The sequence below is a fragment of the Cinclus cinclus genome, chromosome 2 (genome assembly GCF_963662255.1).
Source record: "Cinclus cinclus chromosome 2, bCinCin1.1, whole genome shotgun sequence".
Classification (NCBI taxonomy): domain Eukaryota; kingdom Metazoa; phylum Chordata; class Aves; order Passeriformes; family Cinclidae; genus Cinclus; species Cinclus cinclus.
Genome location: NC_085047.1, coordinates 32,092,450 through 32,113,630, shown reverse-complemented (window position 1 = coordinate 32,113,630; position 21,181 = coordinate 32,092,450). Strand labels below are relative to the sequence as shown.

Below are 21,181 nucleotides of genomic sequence, written 5' to 3'. Positions count from 1 at the left end.
CGGCGGCTGTTTCCCGCTGTTTCCCACAGCCTCGGCACTGGAAGCGCGGCTCCCTGCGGCACCGCCGTGACTCCGCTCTGTCAGGGCTCCGCCTCCCTGCCCGCCTCGTCGTTCATTGGCGGAAATGCGAGTAGGGGCGGAGCCGCTGCGACAAAGCCCATCGCCCATTGGCTATCGGAGAGGAAGTGGGCGTGTCCCAGGGCGCCGCCGGCCCTGCCCGCCTTTCTCCCGCCGCGCATCATTTGCTCCGAAGCGCTGCTGGGCGGGCGATCCTGGCCGCTCCCCCGCTCCCATTGGCGCCGGGCTCTAGTTCCGCCACGCTCTTCCCGGCTTCCGGCTCGCGGGGCGGGCGAGGGAGCCGGTGGGGACGCGGAGGAGGCCGGTGCCGCCCGTGTTTGTGGTCCCCGGCCCGCCCAGCATGGCATGCGTGTGAGCCGCGGGTCTCTCTTCCCTATGGGCGGCGGCGCCTGGTCCCGGGGCGGCCGCAGGTGGGTGCTCAGGTGGGGCTGGGGAGCTGCGGAGCGGGGCACGGCGAGGCCGCGGGGCGAAGCCGCGGTCCGTCCCGGGCGGGTCTGGGGCAGCGGCCGCCGGCTGGAGGAGCCCGGCCTAGGCGCTCCCAGAGCCGCGCAGCAAGTTCCCGGGAGAAGCTGTGTCGGGGCTGAGGGCAGGTCCTGCCTTTGGCCTCGGGAGAGAGCAGTCACGAGCCCTCGTGTCACGGGCTTCCTCATTTTAGAGACCGCGCACTGGAACAGATTGCCCGTGGAGGTTGTGTAGTCTCCCTCGCTGGGATATTCCAGATCCGTCTGGCCACAATCTTGTGCCGTGTGCTCTGGGATGACCCTGCTTGGGCAGGAAAGTTGGACCAAGTGACTCACTGTGGTCCCTTCCAGCCTGAACCCATTCTGTGATTTCTGCGTTCCCAACCTTCTGGTGCCCCATGGCGAGCCGAGCCCCCGCCCAGCAGCTCTGAGCTGTGGCGGTGGGTTCTGCGGGGAAATCATTAACTTCAGTCAAACGGGCTCCGTGTCCGCCTGGTGCTTATTTAATAGAGGATCTGCTCTCCACCTGCCACCGGAGCTTACCAAAATCTTCAGCACAAGAAGCAGAGGGATGGGATATGTTGCACTGCTTTGTTTGGCTGGTGCCATCATTGAATGCTTCATTTGTGATTTTAGCCTGAAAGCCTGAAATCCAAACCTTAGAGCCAAAACCCGAAAGCCAAACCTCACTGATTATTATTATTATTATTATTATTATTATTGTTATTATTGCTATTATTGTTATTATTATTGCTATTATTATTACTATTATCTTAATTACTGCTTCATTGATTGGTTCTTACATAGGATGCCTCGCTTTCCTCCTTCTCTGGCTTAAACTGGGAAGGAAAGGAAGAAAGAAACTGTTCTGTGAAGTTGCAGTTTAGCATTATTAATATCTTTTGGATTTTCAGCCAAAGGAGTACTGAAAAGATCATTATAAAGATTAAGGCACTTGAGCAAACAGAGCCTGACTAATCACAGTGGCTCTTCCATGTGCGCCCTTTACATGAGAGCTGTGAAGATGATTGATTAGAGGCCTCATAAATAATTTTCTGCTGACTGGCTTCTCAGTGCAACACCATAACAAACAGTGGACTACGCCTGAAATTTACTCCAGTGTTCAGCCTGCTGGACTCTGCTCTGGCAGCTAATTAATGTGCTCAGTAGCAAAACTTTTTGTGGTCTCAAGGCAAATTCAGAAAAGAGCCCCAAAATGGCCCAGTGAATTATCTTTGGCTGCACGAGAGATTCAGATTTAGTGTCTCTTGTGAACTGTGAGTTGTTTCTAGATTTCAGCTTCTCCTTTTTGCAGTCAGGACCAAGGAAGTGGCTAATCATTGATTCCATGACCCTGAAGTTAGTCTGCAGGGGGCTCAAACCAATCACTTGCGAAGTGAATCAATCCCCTGTGTTCTCTGTGGCTTGTGTGCAGGATGTCACCACCTTGCCATACCTCTGCCTTGCTGCTCGTATTTATGGCCCTGGCTGTAGCGGGGGCCGAACAGTCAGAAGAGAGGAGCTGTGATGTGATTGGTGATGAGAGCAGTGAGTCACAGATGGAGAGAGCCCTGCTGAAGAAATTGGAGCCCCTGAGCCACATGAGGTACAGCACAACACTCTTCAGGCCTCGGGGCTGCACAGTGGGCCAAGGGGAAGGGAGGATTTGGGTCAGACTGCAGAGTGGACTCCCCTGGTAGTATGGTCTCTGATTGGCTCCCAGCTCTGAAGTGCCCACTGCTCTGAGTGTTCTTTGTAATCCAAGAAGCTATCTCTTCTCTCCCTGCTGCAGGTTTAACGTGACTGTGGAGAAAGGCAAAACAGAAAATTACGTCTACCATTTCAGGGTGTGCAGGGAGGTCAACAGCACCTTGCACGACTTTGGTGGCCTGGTGCAGATAGATAGACAGAATGGAAAGACCACGGTGATAGGAAGAATCAATGAAACCCAGGTCTTCAATGGAAGTACGATTCCACTCAATATTTTGCCTTACTCAGTAGCTGCCTTTTCCTGCTGATCTGGATTTGTAGCCTATATTGTTTCTTTCCTGGCAGGTGACTGGATCATGCTGATTTATAAAGGAGGTGATTCATATGGCAGGCACTGCAGTGGTGAGAAGAGGCGAGCTGTGATAATGATTTCTTGCAAGCAGGGAGTTACAGCGGTGAGTGACACGTGGTGTGAGAGAGCATCAGGAGGCTGCCAGACCAATGGTTGGTTGTGAGCAGAGGAGTTTTGAGGGGACAGTGAGCTGGCCTCCAGTGTCTGGTGCCCAGCTGCACCAACAGTGATAAAACTGTCACCTAGTAAAGTTCAGCATGCACAGGCATATTTTCACATGACTTCACTTTTCCCAAATTGCAGAGTTCATTCAGCATAATTTCTGAAGAGCGGGAAAAGGAGCAGGAGTGTTTCTACCTCTTTGAAATGGACAGCAGTGTGGCTTGTCCAGCTGAGAATTCCCACCTCAGTGTTGGCTCCATTCTGCTGATCACGTGAGTCATTTGAAGAGCTGTTTGTGCCTGAGTCATAATCTCCAGTGCTATTTAGAAACATAGCAAATGCTATAGTAAGACTAAATTACTGCAGTGTATTTTCCCACAGCCACGATTAGATGTTACCGTGCCTCTGAGCATTTTGGACAAAAGATGTTGCTCAAGGTATGATGCAGGGCTGGTCTGTTCCCAGTAAACATTTTCCTTCATAGCTTACAGACATGTGCACTGAAACATGGGAGATTTGGCTTCCTAAAATTGTATGATGGCTCTTTGCCAGAGCTGGGAACTCAGACCAGGAGTCTTGATTCATTTTCTGTGTTTGTGCTTCGAGGCACTACTTCATATAATGCTGCTAAAAGATTTATACAAGCAAATTGATAACTTGGGGACCTTTTATGGTCTGGTGTGTTTACAGCTCTGTTCTTGAGTGGTGCTAGCATTGTTCCAGTGCTAATGCGAGGCAGGTAGCTGGCTCGGAAGAGATTTTCTATAGGATTTCCTCAGCTTTGATTTTTCCTTTTTTTTTTCTTTTTTTCAATTCTGCCTTTTAGGTTTGTGTCACTGATTGCAGTCTACATCATTGGTGGTTTCCTCTACCAGCGCCTCATTGTGGGAGCAAAGGGCATGGAGCAGATTCCTCACTTTGCCTTCTGGCAAGATCTGGGCAATTTGGTAGCAGTGAGTAAAAATTCTTATGTATTCTCAGCCTGGCCCATGTTAGGAGAAAATGGCATTGACTTTGTCTTTTGGGTAGACTTACCACCAGGGTGGAGTCCCTTGAAGTAGAAGAAGAGGGTATCTGTTTCCTTTTTCTTGTGTATACCATTTTTTAGTCCTTGCTGAGACCAATTTCCTGCCTCTGTCCTGCAGCTGTTACATAACAAACTAGAACGTGTGATCCTCAGGAGTTTACACCTTCCAGGTAGAAATGTTCACCTGGTGACTGTGAAATGCATACTTCTGACTCCGTGAAATCATTCGTTGTTCATTGTAGGCAGTGCTATTTTCCTTCATACTTGCCTTGGCCTGATATTGCTGCATTACTGTCCATAGCTTCTAAGACTGAGCAGGATATTTTCATGTCAGGTTTTGGGGAGACGTTTCAGGTAGCACAGGGATAGGCATAATCCCTTAGCAAAAGAAATGCCAGCAGCTGCTGCGGTTTCAATGCTGAGTCAACTTCAAACAGTCTGATGCTGGTGCTGTGTCCTGTGCTCGTAGGATGGCTGTGACTTTGTGTGCCGCTCCAAGCCTCGGAACGCGCCAGCCGCGTACCGCGGCGTGGGGGATGACCAGCTGGGAGAGGAGTCAGAAGAACGGGATGACCACTTACTGCCCATGTGACAGGCTTTCCACACCAACATCTTTTCTCCCCATCTCCCCATTGCTTCTTTAGCCAGGTGCCTCCCAGCCAGTTCTCCTTCTCTCACTTCCGATTTTCTTTACACTTCGCTTCCGCTGTCTCTGGTGTGTCGAGTCCCATGGATGCCTCTGGATGTGAACAGCACTGGTTCCTAATGGCATGTCTTATAAATGTAATGCTGACTTCGGTTTTAGAAGTGCAGCAGAGCTCAGAGGAGAAGTGTTGGCAGTTGAGCAGAAAACAGCAATATGAGTGTTCAGCACTGAGCAGGAATGGGAGATGAATCACTAAGAGGAAAAAAGGGGCATGGATGGGTGCAGAAAGGGAAAAAGGTTATGGGTTAAAACAGCTGACACTGTAAAAGGGATATTTTGTGTCTTTTTTATTTTTTTTCCTAAGGTTTACAGGATCTGTAAGACACTGGAATTACTTTTCTTTGAATGCGTTTTCAGCTTTTCTAGCTTCTGCGCTGTTATACAATTTCTGCCAGCATAACTGGCACAGAGTGCTCTATGCCAGACTCTGGGGGTGAAGAAGCATTAGCACCTCTTCAATCTTTTGTTTTCCCTAATGGCAGTGGTGTGTACTTCTCTACAGTTTGCTTCACATCTGTAAAGGGATGCGTGCCATTCTCTTAGACTGGAGAGGGGCAATGCTAAAAAACCATAGGAGTTAAATGGAGTCTCATTACTTCAGTCAAAATATTGACTCAGTCTTCTCAATCAGTGAGAAGCAAAAGGAAAAGATATGCTGCTAAGGAAAAGGAACATTTGCTGAAACTGAAAGTGACATCAAGACAAAATGAGACAGGTAGTTGCCACTTGACTTCTGACACAAGTTTCCTGAGGTGACTGCCCCCACACCTCAGTCACTGTCAGCCTTGTGATTTCATGCTCTCCAGAAGTTCATTGTTTTGTAGAGGGTTTTCCTATGAAGCATTCAGTATTTATTTTTATAGCAAAGAAACCATGGAAGCCTGGGCTAAGAATGCTAACACATTGAGAACTGCATAAGGGACTCTTACATGGTCAGCTCTCATAAATCACTGTCCCATTAAGCAGGGTGCAGGCCAGTCTTAGGACACTTGCCCTGTGCAGATGGTACTTAACATACTGCCACTGGCTGGGAGTGAGAAAGACCTCTTTGGGCCCTGGTGAAAAGCAGGTACAATTGAGTTGTAGACTTAATGGGAACCTTCAGGAACTTCGCACCTTGATTCTAAATTGCTTTTTTATTTGAGAGGCTAGACTGAGCAATCCCATTCTACCCTACTGTGGACTGGCAAAGAACTGCCCTCAGTCTGGGGGGCAGAGACTGAATAAGCAAGCCACCACTGTGTTAACAGCAGAGTACAGACAAGGTTCATGTATTTTTAAGACGTAGAAAAGGAGTGGCCCTGCTTTCTTTCTGGATTTGGAGTGGGCACACAATTCCTGCTTTCTTTGACTTTTGTTACAGTCTCTACATGGGAAAAATAGGAAGTCAGTAAGTCTGTTACTGTTTTCATGGTGGTGTCTGAGGTAATTTTTTTTTGTACAAAATACAACTTTGAAAAATAAAGTGACCAAAAAACCTGATGAAGTGTTGTGGTGATGGAGCAAGAGCTTGCTTTGGTGCTAGAGCTGCTTTTGGGTGAGAAAAAGGCCCTTTAGTGTGTGCTTGTGCCTGAACTCTTGCTGGTAATGAACACGTTCTTGTTAGTTCATGGTTTTTGCTGCCACATTGTTTCACTCCAGGTCCTCTATGGCCTGCTAGGGAAGGCTATCCACATCTTTCACAACTGAATTTAGAGGCTCAGGTAGCTGCAGATGCATGGATTATGCTCTGTATTTTTCTGCAGAAATTACAGTCAAAAATAACTTAGTGATGAAGTTTGTACTTTCCAAACACTTAGGGGTTAAAAAGCAGCCAGACCTGCAAAGCCTGATCAAGCATTTTTTTATTAAGAACATTGAACATGAAACGAAGAAGTGAAGCCTTCCCATTTGACTGAAATAAAGTCCAGTCCTCAGGAGTAGCTGGTAACAGTGGCAGGCTACCTGCCTGCCGCCCCTGCCAAGCATCAAACTAAACAGGAGTTCTATCACACCCAGCCTGCTAAGAATAAAATGGGTCAAGGGCAGCCTTGCTCTGCTCACTGCTGATTCTAACCTCTCCCTCCCCTGACCCCAGATTACATCATACCAAACTGTGGTCCCAGGGTGCAAGCATGGACGGCTTCCTTTGGGCCTAGCTGCATTCAGAAAGCCTCAGAAGTCTTCTCACATGAACAAGGATGTCACAAAAGTGAGATTGAGCAGCACAGTTAAGACTAGGAAGCTGCTGCCACATTTTATCCATCTAAGCACTTTCATTCCTCTCTTTCTAACGTGGGTCAATAAAGAGCCCATTTCAAAGACCTCTAATGTTTTCCTACCTATGCTATTAGGCTTTCTCCCATGCCACTACAGGTTTCCTACAACAGTAGGTGCTTAACACAGAGAACAGTTTTGTTTCACTCAAATATTCATGTGAAACTTCTGAAAACAGAAAAGCTGAGAATACATGGTTTATAACACCATCTTGCTTTCAGGTATTTGGCTCTAGAGGGCACTTACCTCTTCATAGTTTGTGTAACTCCTTCAGGTATTTTGCCTGTTTGAAGTAGAGATGCTTGTGGAAGAGAGTAACGCTGCCCACGTTTTCACCTTTGGCAATTTGGCTACAAAACCGCAGAATACCACATTTGGCCCTTAAAAAACAACCAAAGAACCCCTAACCAAACCTGGAGGGGCTGAGTAGGAGAAAATCAGCCTATAACATAAATTCTACCCTTTAAAAATGAGAAGTCACATTAAAAGATTAGCATTCAGTTCGTGTAGGGTGTGTGTTTGGTTTCTTGTAACTGAGAAATACTTGTTTTACAACACAAAAATAAAATAAAAAGGCCTGAGGCAAGCAGTACAATCCTGCTAGCCTAAATTTTGTCCAATAAACTCTCCTGAGGATGATGAAGACAGACACAAAAAGAAAATACAAACTGGTAAGAAAACACACAAAACAAAATCCCAGCCCATTTAATGAAGAGCCTTGGTGCTTCTGGAGACTGCTTTGGATCTGTAAATTATGCTCTAGCACAATGGGAAGACACACCTAGTGCTGGAAGGTTCCCCTAGTGTAAAACAATCCCCTCCCCTTCGAGTTTCCCATCACTTTGTCATAAGTACTCAGGAAAAATCCTCTGACTGGTTCTGAGAGGAGCACCTGGAGTGAATAGCTGCCACAACACTTTAGCTTTACTGTCTCCTGTAGACATGCAGTGAAGACAAGACAGCTCCTATTGCCACAGGCTTTCAAGTTTGGTATGCATGCTGGAATGGCTATTAAACCCAGTTCATAAGCAGCCTAGGTATTTTTCAAAGTGGAAAAGCAGCAGCCCCTTTTGCTCAAATTCTTGTCACCTCTCTCACTTGCTATTTGCTAGTTGCCATTCATAAAAGCCCCAAGCACAGGTGCTCCCAAAGTCCATGTGGGGCCAGCTCTTCCTATGCCTTGAATTCTGGCAATGATATTCAAAGCTAAGATCTAGCAGACCTGCTGTGGCAAAAACGGTTGAGGGCAGTTCCCTTTCAGAAGTCTTTTAAGACAGAAAGAGATCCCCTTAACATCTTTATGTGGTGTATATGGGGGAGGCATATTCAAAATCAGGAAGAAGGAAAGTTATTTAAAGGCCCCAGGTGGCAGTTTTCCTCAACCTTGTAGCACCATTAAGAGACCAAGAGATGGGCTTGTGCATGGCAGTTTCAAGCAGTTAAATTCCTTCTCATTCTTGAATGCAAGACCACAAGGGACTGTGTCCCATTCTTCCCCGCCCCAGCAGGATGCTCCAAAACTGGCAGCTGCCCTGGGGTCAGAGCAAAAGTGAGACCTCTGGCTTCAGAGTTCTTAGGTCTCCTTGAGGACATTGATCTTGGCACAGATCTTGAGAGCTGGTCCCAGCTTGATGTTCATGGCACTCATGAGATGTTCCTCCTTCAGAAGCAACAGGGCCTGACCATCAATTTCCTGTGACCGAAATTCCTCAGCAATTTCCTGACACCCTGTGAAGCAAACAAACAAAAACAAAAAAGTGAAAAACGTGTGCATTGGGCACTTCCCTCATTCCTACTCTTTGCACCTCTGGCAGGTATGGAAAAACATGCTAAGAATCTAACCAACCCCTTTTCCCGTTCTAGTCCACAGTCTCCTTGAGCACAAGGCTACTTGAGAAATAAATCTTGAGAATTCATCTCTATGATCTACTCCAATTCAGAAACATGTTCAAAAGCAGTAGGCACCACTAACAATATTTTCTTTCCAGAAAGAGAGCCCAATCTCCCCATGCTACTGGATCACAGGAGTGCAGGAAAGGATCTTCACCTTGCAATGATGCAATGAACTCGTACACTTCCTCCACACTCCAACGACTAGGATTGCTGGACAGGAAGACTGGGTTGATGCCATGTAGATCTGGGGTAGGAGGGGCCATATTAGAGTTTGCCAGGTCCCTCTCTCCATGACTGGCCCTTACTGACAGGGGTCCTGAAGATGTAGGGGACAAAGCTTCATCATAGCTGGAGTTATCAGAGCCTCGACTTGAGTCTTCTTGGCCCTACAAGCCCATAGGAAGGAAGGAAAAGAAAAGGGGTTTTATAAGAAATTCACAATTACAAACTGCAAAACAAGACACTGGGAGCAGCAGCTGTCCCAACAGTCTGGAACAACTGTCTCAGGCTGTTGGTCCAGGGGCAGCTGACACAAGACCTCCCTCTTCCTCACATCAGACCTGAGGCTCATTCAATTCTTCTACAGCCCAATTCAAGTAATTCATATGAAAGACTGCTAATTAAATGGGAAAAGTGGATTGTTTCCTGCCAAGGCTGTCAGTTTGCCTCACTCACTGAGACCTTCAAGATGCACACGGGAGCGAACACAGAGCGCACGGAACAAGTACAAACGTGAACACACTTCCTGCAGTCCATGAGGGATCAGAACAGCTCCCCGTGCCTTGTGTAACAAGTGTGTCAGCGTCAGCATTCCCTCGGCACATCCTGCATGACTGCACCCACTGTGACAAAAGTGGCATAGCCAGCAGGGCCAAATCTACACAGACCTGCCTTGACAGGTATGTGTCCTCACCCTGTGGCGCTTGCCCTGGATCTTTGTTCGAGCAATTTCAGAGCTGCTGCGCCGTGGTCCCCGTCGGCGCACACGGGCATAGTTGGCTTCCTGGAATTCCTTCATCTTCTTTCTCTGCAGCCGAAACTGATGGCTACAGCTGACATTGTACCTCAAGTAAGCAGAAGCAGAGCAGCAGTTAGAAAGCAGCAACTATTTAAACCTACTACTTCTCCTTGCTCTAGATGGGGATAAGACTACTTTTTACCATCAAGTTCTGTTCATCCTCCTTCTCAGATTCCCCCTTGGAAGGAACCAGTCCAGACTTCTGACACAAGCAATATTTGGACACCAGAGTCTCGATCTAACATCTGAAGGGTCAATTAAGTCATTCCCCTAAGGGAAAAAAGACCCATAACAAGCACTCCACTATCAACAGGAGGCAGCAATGACTAGTCTAACTTCTCCCCATTTTTTTCTCCAGTGCACCCCTGTGTCTTCATCTAATACCAATGCATCAGACAGCTACTAGTAGGCATTTATTTAGTCAGTCAAATGTACATTTCTCTGAAGAGAGGGTCTTCATAGTCCCAGAATTTCCCCCTTCCCACTTCATTGTCTGAGAAAGCCAGACATCCTGTTTATACTCGGCCTCACATCCACCTCTCCAGACCTCGAAGCATTTACAAATCATTTAAAGTGCTAAAGAATCTCTGTGGCCAGCACATGCCACAGAGGAAGGATCAGATGTACTGAAAGGTGGTACATGACTTGGAGAAGGGGCACATGCCCAGTTCCAGCAAATGTGTGGTCAGAGATAAGGAATACTACATCTTGCTCTTATTACCTTTTAGCACAGGTCATGGAACAAAACCTCTTAGAGCCACGGAACTGGGTTGCTGGGGCATACTTCCCACAATATTCACACTTCAACAAGTTTGCCTTCTTGTCAAGCTCTGGTGAGATACAGAAACACACATCAGTTGGTATCTGAAGTGAAGCACATCACACACCCAGTGATTCCCCATTCCACTGCTCTTCTGCACAGACGGATTCCAAGCACCATTTTCTACTGAATCTAGTAAGTCATTAGCTTGGGGAAGCAACAGGGAAAAGACAAGCACAAGCTCCGCTAATTAGAACCCCAGGATATTGAACAGAGCAGTTTTTTTCCTCCTGGTCAGTACCACTTCATGGAACAAAGCAAAAAATAGTGCAATCCTCACATCCTACAAGGCTGTGGAGAAAATCTCCATCACTGCACTCTCTGCTCTGTCCACACATCCTTCACAGCTTACAGTCATTAAAAACAGGTACAGTTCAGAATCTCCTGCTTATTACTGACATAAGTTAGATCATATTTAGAACAAAAAAAAGCACTGTCAATGTTCTGGCACTCAAGAAAAAGTGAGATCCTAGTTCCATAGCTCAAGTCTCTAAGTCAGGAAGAGATACAAGTCCATAATGCATTAAGTTAGTAATACAGAGCAGAAACTTTCAGTAACAGTAGCTAGTCTTCCTGGTCCTGAAACTCACCCATGGAAGCACTATCTTCTCCCAGAGAATTGCTGGACAGGTTTTCATTCTGGCCAGGAGGAGCCTCGCCCTGCAGTGGTTTCTCAGATTCTTTCAGCAGCTGAGAACAACCCACCTGGATAAGGAGAGAATGAGTTGGACCCATCAGTAAAGGGTTTCCTGTGTCCACCACCCTCTGCCAAGGTATATGAAGTTCAAAATTCAACTCAGAAGAATCTCTTTGCCTAAATAGGGAAGGAAAGATGCTGAAACAAGTCATTACAGCTTCCTGACTCACAGGCCTGGTTATTCACTTAAAGATCCCCAAGCATTATCTGCCTTGAATAATGTCCAATTCCATGGAACTCCATTTCCCCTTATTTACTTCAACTTCACTTGCTGCCTGCTCAATAATGCATCTTTCCCTCACAGAGAGGAGAGCCTTCTTACAGTACCTGCATTAATTACTGCTTTAGTGACTACTGGAATGAGCAGTTGCTGTAACACTTGTTTTAATCCTTCAAACCCCTTCTCTTTAATGCCACCTCTTAAGGGCTTGCTTCATTCATGACACCTACTTCCCTTCCCTTCCTCTTTACTGCCTGTGTCTCAGGCTAAAAATGCTGAATTTGAATATGGGAAAAGATACTCCTATGCAAAGATGGAAGTCCACCACCCTTCCAAGAAAGTGCTACAACTCCTTCCCCCACAACAAAAACATCCCTACTGGAAAGGGCTCTGCTCCCTCCTGGATGACAAAGCCTTCAATGATGTGTGTGAGGATCTGGGGCTTGACAATGGCTTGAGGAGGTTTGGAGTCTCCCATCTGACGTGATGCCAATGCCAGGTTTGGGGTGGAAGCAGAGGTGGGGGTGGCTGAGGCTCCTTCACTTGATGTGGCATTTTGGGTTGCAATGACAGCAGTATCAGAATTATCTGGAAAGTTAACAGCACAGGAGTCAGTTACCTTTGCTCCACCTACTTCAGGTCATTAGCACACACAAGCAGAGCTCTCCTTTGTACCTCACCTCCAAGGCCACTCTTCTCCTCCATGTTTTTGGGGCTATCTGTTACAGGAGAGGACCTGGCAGGCAGGAGTGCGTTGACACTGGGAGGCTCTTCCTTCTCCTCCTCTGACTCTGCCTTGCGCTTTACTGCCAAGGTCTGAGATTTGCTCTGCATGAATAAAGAGGAACACATAAGTAGATAGAAAAGCTCCAAAGCAAAGAACAAGCCAGATTAAAAAAAAAGAGAAAAAAAAAAGAAAATATATGTCTCTAGCTCCCTTAGTACCTACCTCTACTTGGGAGCATTTGCCTAGCAAGGAACAAAGCTTGAGAAGACTCACTACTGTGCCACAGACTAGGGTCTGGTGTCCCAAGTCATGTTGATACACTGGTATAAAACCAAGACACTGTGTGCACCTCAAAGGATTATTGCAGGAAGAAATGGAATGGCATTCAACCAGCAGTTTCCAAACATGTTTTTTTGATAAATCAGATCAGTTTCAATGGAGAGTCAAAAGAGCAGAGGACAGACATTCATCAGAAGCAGAATTGTCCCCCTGCTCTAAAAATCAAGACAAATCCTACATCTCCATGAAGAAGCAGACAGAGTTTAGAGAGTCAGCAGCTGGCTAAGGAGGCACTCAAGGCAAGGCTGGATGAAGCAACCTAGTCTACTCAAAGGTGTCACTGCCCATGGCAAGCATGATGGAATTATATGATCTTTAGGGCTCTCGTTAACTCCAGTTATTTATGATTCCATGATCTGAGTGCTGTTTTCTCAGAGATTTAGGTAGGGCCTAGCTGGACAATCCACAACAGCATGGACAGGGCCTATGGAATTTGAGTTTTCCACTGCATAGCCTGTAGCTAGGGGATTCTCTGAGGCCTGGAGCTGATGGCTGGTACCACACACCAAGGGATCTGTAACCCAGAAATATCCACACTGGAGCAGTTAATGAAAAACTGCAGCCTGTGGGAAAGACCCACACCGGAGAAGGGCTTTATGAAGGACTGTATCCCATGGGAGGGATTCCCCCATGCTAAAGCAAGGGAAAAGGATGAGGAAAAGACAAAACCTTATGAACTGACCACAAGTCCCATTTCTTGTCCTCCTGAACCATTCAGGGGGAGCAGGTAGAAGAATCAGAGTTAAGCTGAGCCTGTGAAGAAGGGGGAAGGTGTTTTTTGCATTTTCATTATTTCCAATTATCCTACACTAAATGGGCAGCAAAATAAATATATTCCATAAACTGAGTTTGTTTTGCCCATGGTGGTCATTGGTGAAGTGATCACCACATCCTTGTCTCATCCAACAAGCTCTTCACTGTATTCTTCTCCTCCTGTCATGCTGTGAAGTGGGAGTGATGGAGCAGCAACTTGGTGGTGGTCATCCCGCAGCCAGCCAAGGTCAACCAAACCCCACTGTTAAGTAGGATACTCAGTATGCAATGTGGACACCCACCCCACCTGGGGCAGGTTCTGAGCCTCATCTATTAACTTTATGCAAGCCTATGAATGTGGAAGAGTAACGCTTGTAGTCAGTAACCCCAGGGGTTGGATTGGAATTAGTGGTTTTGAGGGTAAAAAAGTCTCCACATCCCTTTCCCCAAACCCCTTACCCATCCCATCCCACTGACCTGGGCCTGGACTGCGATTGGTGTCCTAGGAATGAACAAAGAGAATCCATATGCTATTCTCCTTCTCAATGGTATCACTTACTGGCAACTGGACAGACTGCATGTAGAATGCTGCTGGCATCTGAGCCACAACTGGAGAGGAAGCTGGGCTCTTCACCATGTGGGCTGTGCCTTGAACTTGTGCCAAATTCACCCCTGTGGTGAGAGGGGGAGCTTCCTGTGAGGATGCTGGAGCTGAAGATGATGATGGGGAAGCAGCATGGGTTTGGGAAACAGGCTGGACTACAGCTGGCATTCCCCGGGATGTGGGCACTGCTGCAGCAATCTGAGCCAAGCCCAGTGCTTGGGCTTGGCCTGAGCCCTGCTGCCGAGTGCCCACTACCTGCACTGGGATGTGTGGCGGAGGCTGCTGTGTTGCTGACATTTTGACAGGCCCAAGCTGAGGGGGTTTGATGGGGGTGACCAGAGATTTTGACTGAATAGGAACGGGTGACTTGGTGGCTGGCTGGCACTGACTGTCCTGCTGGAGCTGTAAATGCTGTGGCTGGGACTGCAACATAGGCTGCACCACAAGGGTCTGTGCCTGCTGCTGGTTTGGAGGGGGAGCCTGCTGCTGCAGAGGCTGAGCTTGCTGCTGCTGCTGGGTCAGAGATGCTGCTTGCTGCTGTTGCTGCTGTTGCGCCAGTTGGAGATGGGTGGCCGTGTGGAGGAGCTGGGACTGGCGGTGCTGGAACTGCTGCTGGTGATGAATGGCTATCTGCTGCTGGATCACCACCTGCTTCTGCAGATGGATCTGCTGCTGCTGTTGGATCAGTGAGTGTGGCTGGATCTGCGTATATGTTGCTATACAAAAACAGAGTAAGAAAGAACAGAGCACAAAAGTTAGCCACATTGCAGCTGGGAACAACAACAACAACAAAAATAAGGCAGCCACTGCACTGGTTTGAGATATTAAACTCCAAAACAACCGACAGCTTACTTGCAGAGGACATGAGGGATTAAATCAACTTCTTGTGCTAATAGAAAGGGATAACCCCTTGAGACAAGTCTCCGGGAGGACAGAAGCTGGGAGATGTGCTGGAAAAGCTTTTAACACCAGGCTTCCAAATGTCATTTTTGTGAAGGCCCAATGACTTGGAAGAGAACAAAAACAGCTGAGTGCTTACCTGAGCTGATCAGCGTCTGGCTGGGTGCTGGTGTAGCAGTCCTGGTGAGGTTCATGCCCACTGTTTGCTGTCCACCATTGTCTGTGTCACCCTTCTTTGCAGCTGCATTCTCTGTCTCTGTCTGGCTGCCCTGGCTGACAGTCACGGCCTGGGCAGCCGCCACCGGCAAGGGTTGAACCACCCCGGTGCCTTTCCTCTGGCAGCTGCCAGCGGCACCTGCCGAGGAGCTCTGGCTCAGTCCCATTGAGGGCTGGCTCCCACCACTGGCCACCACACCTCCGGAGACACCATTGCTGCCCACAGCTGCCTGGCTCAGGTTGAGGGACTGGCCTGCCCCGCTGGAGGAGGCCTGGGCCACTGCCATGGTCTGGCCTGTGCTGGTAGCCTGTGGTAAGCCCGAAGCCTGGGAGCTCCCCGGCAGGGCTGTCTTCTGAGCAGAGCCTTGGAGCTGGGCGTTAGTGGCGGAGGTCTGCTGGCTCCTCACAGCCAAGTTCTGCACCTAGAGACACACACACCAAAGAGGATCCATTCGCTTTATACACAGTACTTGCTGGGAATGTGACAGAGCACGAGCAAGCAACACACTCTGCTGGGATGCAGGCTGAGTTGATGCCTTGGGTCTCTTGTGAGGAGCTGCTAACGCTGCAGGGCAAAGCTCAGCACGGCCCTCTCCAGGGTGCACATTATCCTGAACTCCCTCCTGCCCAATCTCTGATGGAAATGAAAGAACTCATGGTACTTTGTGAACAGGATCTGGGGGGACAGTCTTTCTGCAGGGCATGGGACAGACTTCAGACCTGCCACTCCTTGACATTGGTAGGACCCAGTTCAGCACAGCTGTAGAAGCACTGAGATACCCCTTTAAAGACTGGCCATTCCTTTTCAATTTTTGTGCCACCTGCCTGCTCCAGGCCCATAGATCTACTCATGGCCCACATTCCTTCCGATTTCACTGGTTCCTCTGCATTTTGGTGATTCCACCCTCTGTATTTACTTCTGCTCCAAATGCCACATTATCTCTAAAATTTGATCAGAGCTGACTTTTCTTCAAAAAATTGCTTCAGACAAGTCTGTGGCATCTTTACAGCATTGAACCACATGGATGAAGGAATTCTACCTCTGGCAAAGACTTTTAATTGCACAGTGAATGAAAACTGTATGCAGAACTCAGTTGTTCTTTTCACACAATCACAGCCAAGAAACTGTGGAGGTGGGATCAATCCAGCCTGTGCTCACCTCAGAAATTTTAAGCAGAAATTAATCTCATCTCTGGAGGCAAAAAGCAAACATGAAAAACATGGTGGCAAAATCTTCTGCCTGACCAGGGACACAGGCTGGGGATAAAGTAGCTCTAATCTGCTGTACAGGGATAGCTTGAGACAAAGACCAGAGTGTGGGGTGGCAGAAGCATGGGAAAGGGAGGACTCTGGGAGGGTGCCACTGACCTGGTCTGTGTCTGTGTGGACCCCAGGAGACTGAGTGGGTTGTACATCCTGCTGGACAGCAGCCACAGCCCCATTGGGCATCAGGATGAGTTGGGAGGCGAGAGGCACATTGCGGCCCAGGGTCCGGTTCACCTGCAGCAGGTTCCCCAGCTGCGGCTGTTGAAGATCAGGTGATGTGCAATGAAAGGAATGGAAGTGGAAGAGAGAAAGGAAGAAAAAAAAAAAAACACAAGCAAACAGATTATAAAGTAATACTAAGATGCAATGTCACACATTGCAGTATCACCAACCCTTCCTGCGCTATAACACTGAACATAACCCTCCGAAGCAGGAAACTGTGAACTGTCTCCTTATGGAAACAAGCACTCTTCTATCAAACATAGGCCGGGGCTAACTCCCACAGACTGCCCAAGGCTGTATAAGTAAAACTGGTTGCACAACAAGTGATGAAAAACATACATCCAAGATTAGTGTTGCTTGAAATGAACGGGATTAAAATTTGTATCTGAAGTTGACTAAAAAACAGAAATTATTTTGCAAGTAGGTAACCAAACCCCAGACCAACTCCACAGTCAAGCCTAAGCTTCCTACCTAGGTGCGCTTCATAGCACTTAAAAGGATAACATTTGTTCACATTGATTTATTTGTCTAGGCTTACTGAATTTTGACTTGCATCCCTGAACTCAGCAAGCAGTAAAAGAGTAATTTACCATGTATCTGTTCCAGCGTTGAACCAGAAAAGTAGCTTTATTTCTGTGAGCTACATTCAAGTCTAGGACATATATTTCAGAATTACAGTCTAGTGAGAAAGTGCTATGGAACCTTTAACATCTATGCAGAGCAGAGACACACACAGTTGTTAACATTCTCACCTGAGCCACAAAATACAAAACTCATCTATCTCAAAGGCTGAGCCCAGAATCAAACTTGTGGTTTCAGGGATGAGAGCTTCCCCATGCAATTTTAAAATATACTGCAACATCCTTAAAGCTAGGTTAGTCCATAAGTGTTGGTAATCCCAAGCAGTGAAGCTCTGCAGTGGCTGGTAAGTGGGGCTCACGGTCAGGACAGACTTCGATGCACATCTCTTACCCGAAGGTACATCTGTGCCTGTGACTGGTTGAGAGGTGGTGACGTGGTGTTCCCAAGGAGCACAGACTGGGTCAGCGTTGTGGCGCTCGGGGAACTCACACTCTGGGACCGACTGATCAGCTGAGCAGCTGAGGTGGTGGCAAGGTTGATCTTAGAAGAGGAAAAAAAAGCTTCAAATCACATATGAAGAGATGGAGGCCAAGAAATAAGTACAAATGCACTTAGTGGGGGTACAGGCAGAACAGACATTTTACAGTTTTTTCCTGTATCCCACAGGGGACCAACAAGAAGAAAGTTCTTGTCTTAGAGGGCTTGTCCTATAGGCTACACAGTCTAAACTAGCCAAAGCCCTGAATACTGACCTCATTTGTATGCTGAGCTTGAGAATCACTGTTAGCATGCAACTGCAATAAGAGATCCAAAAAAATACATAATTTTCTCCAGCCCCCTAGGTAAAGGTAAAAAACCCACAAAATCTTTCCTACTGACTCATCTACTCTGAGCAAATCCAAGCTGCTCAACACTCACTACAAAACCAGACATCCTCTCATTCAACAAACTACTGCTCTGCCTAAGACAAAAGCTGCTCATGACTCTTCCTTCTTACAAGTCCTGATCCTTTTCTAATCCATGACAATGTATCCCCAAAGCCTCAGCAAACAGAGATCCACGTCTACATTTCCAGCTAAGAGGCCTCTCCCACCCAAAAACCTTATCTGGTTTCCTCAAGCCCCACCAATAATGACAGCACCCCAAATCCTCAAAAGTTCTGCATCTTGATTCCCAGCATTCTTAGAAGCTGTGTGCATCCTAAAAGACAAGGAGACAGAACAAGGCAGGGAGCGGGAGGGAGGCTTCAATTTGTGTGTGAGGGAACAGTTTTACTTACAGAAGCCTGGGTGGTGGTGGTCTGTTGCGAGGTGCTAGTGTTGGGGGAGCTGGCCTGTCTACTGGCTGCAATTGTAGCCTGCAAGAGATTGGCAGAGAAATGAGTGCCTGAACAAACTTTTCAATCCAGCCCAATTATTTGGCTCTGTCAGAACACCTACCAGAACTTAGCCTCAGAGTGTATCACCTCCAGTCCTTCCACCCATGGGTAAATGCACTACTCTTGCCCAGCTTATCATACTGCAACCTTCACCCCGATGCTGAAATCCACTGTTAACACCCAGACATTCCCCACAATACCAGCAATTTGTTGGGCTAATTAGGCAGTTTAGTAGCAATGCAATGATAGCACTCCAAGTAAGAAAATTCAGATTCGAGAGCATATGGTTTGTGGAAGAACATAAATATTGATAGATTTATTTTCTCCTCTCCGATGCCACGGGAATTCCCTTGTACAAGTTCAGTCAGTTTTGCAACTAAGATTTGTGGAAAACTGATGAGAAAGCTCTATTTCTTCTATACTATAAGACTGCAGGCAGAGATTTTAAGAACAATGACATACTGAACTAACTGCCAAGGAGTACAGCTACTGAGATATTGTTACATAAACAGAATGTATTCATGTCACACATAATCAATTTTGAACTGATGATTAAGTCTAGTAGGTGAGCGAAGTTGATAAAGGAAAAAAACCCACTTAACAATTACACATCATAAAATATATTGATTTATATTGATCTGCATATGTCTCAATTAGAGACAGCTTCCTGGTTGGACAGGTTTACCCTCCTGCTGGTAAAGAAAACATGGCTACTAAGTTCCAAGACAGAAATTTCAGAGGATGCTGCCTGAAATTTCATGCAAACATAAACGTTTATTCACAGAAGTAACAACCCACTACTGCATCCACTGCTGATTCAACCACCCATGTTTTATTTAAAGAAGGTGCAGGGGATAGTCATAGGCCTCTGAAGTGCAAGTTCCTTGATGGGGATGCCAAATTTTATCTTTCCCTGCACTGTACCCAAAAAAACAAATTAATCTTTGCTTCAGGCTTCCAGTTGACTGGCTTTTTGTATTAACTCCAAACAATGTGTTTAGGGACTCATTGTCTCATCAGGAATCAGGATAACTTGGTGCACAAGGCACTGTATAAAAACAGAACCTCTGGATCTTCCCCAGAGAATGATCCAATTCCTCTCCTTCTGCCTCTTGGCAACTTACCTGCTGGACAGCAGCCAGGCTGTGAAGTTGGGCACTGTTAAACTGCTGCTGGAGCATAAACTGATGGAAGTACTGGGCTGCATTGGGCTGTCTCTGGAGTGCCTGCAGGGCCTAGATAAAGAAGAAAACCCAATTGTCAAATATTGCATGCTGTTGAAATGTAATTGAAGAGAGCAATGAAGAAGTAACAGCCATGAAAACATCCCTAGACCACACAAGAAAGCAGGCACGAGGTTAGCACATCCAAATCTGTAGTACAGTTACAAATCTGGTGACACACTGAATCACAAGAATATTCCAGGATAGTGGGAATCACACTTGCAAGACTTTAACAACCCTCAGGAATCTGGGGATGTGCACGCTCACACTGACAAACTTCCTGTGAAGTTTGTGTATTGAGACCATAGAGAAACTAGGATGGCAAACTGATGTGCTCCATAACAGCAGGCTAAAACCAATCTACTGGATCACAATACAGATTAAATCTAAGAGGCTGGACACTGAAGGAGTAACCTATAAAACATGAAGCCTCAGGCTACAAGAACTAAACATCAGGCCTAGCATAAGAATTTATAGATCTGAAGAGATGACAGTCCTCTGAGCACTGTCCCACCTTGACACACAACAAGAGGAATCCAAAAGGCTCACCACCACCTTCCAGTGATGCACTGCCATCCCAGAGCACAGCCGTGTCTCACCTGTACTGCCTGTCGCTCATAGAGAGACATCTGTGAGATCTGAGGACGGGTGCTTCCTCCAGAGCTGGAGCTCCCGCTGGTGGAGTTGGAGTTCTGCTCACTTTCGGTCTCCATGGCGACAGGATCCCAGGAGCTCAGGCTGAGATGGGCTCCAGATCTACACCAAAAGAATTGGAAACTAAGTCAGGCTACAGAAAAAACCAAACTGTATTTCACTACATTGCACAGCTTTTGTACTAGAGTATCTCAATACCAGGCTCCCTGCACAGCTCTGATACACCACAGAGGCCAGGGAAGCCGGGATTCTGAAATCACACAGAAATCTTACTCACAGTTTAAATCTTTTATTACCACCATCAGAAATGTAATGCACATGTTCTCATATGTTTATTGCCATGCTATAGTTAGAAGCTACAGTATCCTGAACTCTTAAAAAGGTAATGGAGTGAAAGAGCAGGTGCAGCTCATTGAAGCAATTCTGGCTACAGACCTGACCACCTCTCCTTTCAAGAAAGACTAGAGAACAGAGGCAAACTGCACTGTGCTTCCAGTCTTCCAATGCACTTTGGCAATTTCTGATCCTCTCTTCCCCCCGTCCCTCAGCTCCAATGCCCTACTGATACCAACTCAGTCTCTCTTTATCCCAGTTTAGCCCCCAGCCCTCGACTTTTTCTCACCACACAAACTATCCAGCTACTTGTTGCTCAGAACAGATCTTAACTTGAATATTAGATTAGAAGCTGGTGTCTGTAGTGGCATGCTCCTTTCAGGAGGAACAGAATCAGAAGCAGAGTGGATGAAGTGTCCACTGTAAGGCAACTTGTGAGGCAAAAGCTGCTGAAGAGGTCATGCAGAACCAGGGAGATCTTCCAGCAGCAGAAAGATGAGTTGCAGTGAATTGCAGGACTGAGAAAGGACTGGAGAAGGCTTTCATCAGCCAAGAGGAAGAAAAGTGAGGCTGAAGAGAGTGCT

At 47.0% G+C, this 21,181-nt stretch overlaps 2 protein-coding genes across 15 annotated transcripts; one reads left to right on the top strand and one right to left on the bottom strand.

Moving 5' to 3' along the window:
* Positions 1-369: 369 nt before the first annotated feature.
* Positions 370-5,012, top strand: M6PR (mannose-6-phosphate receptor, cation dependent). Its single transcript, XM_062487454.1, has 7 exons — positions 370-488; positions 1,975-2,145; positions 2,332-2,504; positions 2,595-2,704; positions 2,905-3,035; positions 3,590-3,716; positions 4,260-5,012. Exons 1-7 carry the CDS (start codon positions 424-426, stop codon positions 4,380-4,382), a joined length of 900 nt encoding a protein of 299 aa, XP_062343438.1. The 5' UTR covers positions 370-423; the 3' UTR covers positions 4,383-5,012.
* A 3,313-nt stretch (positions 5,013-8,325) lies between these two features.
* Positions 8,326-20,323, bottom strand: PHC1 (polyhomeotic homolog 1). Of its 14 annotated transcripts, none has more exons than XM_062487446.1 (16): positions 20,210-20,323; positions 19,512-19,622; positions 18,289-18,366; positions 17,400-17,549; positions 16,308-16,463; positions 14,863-15,361; positions 14,308-14,539; positions 14,191-14,216; positions 13,779-13,891; positions 12,081-12,228; positions 11,780-11,988; positions 11,074-11,188; positions 10,385-10,493; positions 9,559-9,709; positions 8,800-9,031; positions 8,326-8,480 (listed from the first exon to the last, which is right to left on the bottom strand). In XM_062487446.1, the coding sequence occupies exons 1-16, from the start codon at positions 20,321-20,323 to the stop codon at positions 8,326-8,328; spliced, it is 2,598 nt and encodes an 865-aa protein (XP_062343430.1). The 14 variants fall into 14 exon arrangements, with proteins under 14 accessions (XP_062343430.1, XP_062343431.1, XP_062343432.1 ...); XM_062487447.1 differs by having other exon boundaries at positions 13,779-13,873; XM_062487448.1 differs by lacking the exon at positions 14,191-14,216 and having other exon boundaries at positions 12,081-12,226; positions 13,890-13,909; positions 14,265-14,539.
* Between the last annotated feature and the right edge of the window lie 858 nt (positions 20,324-21,181).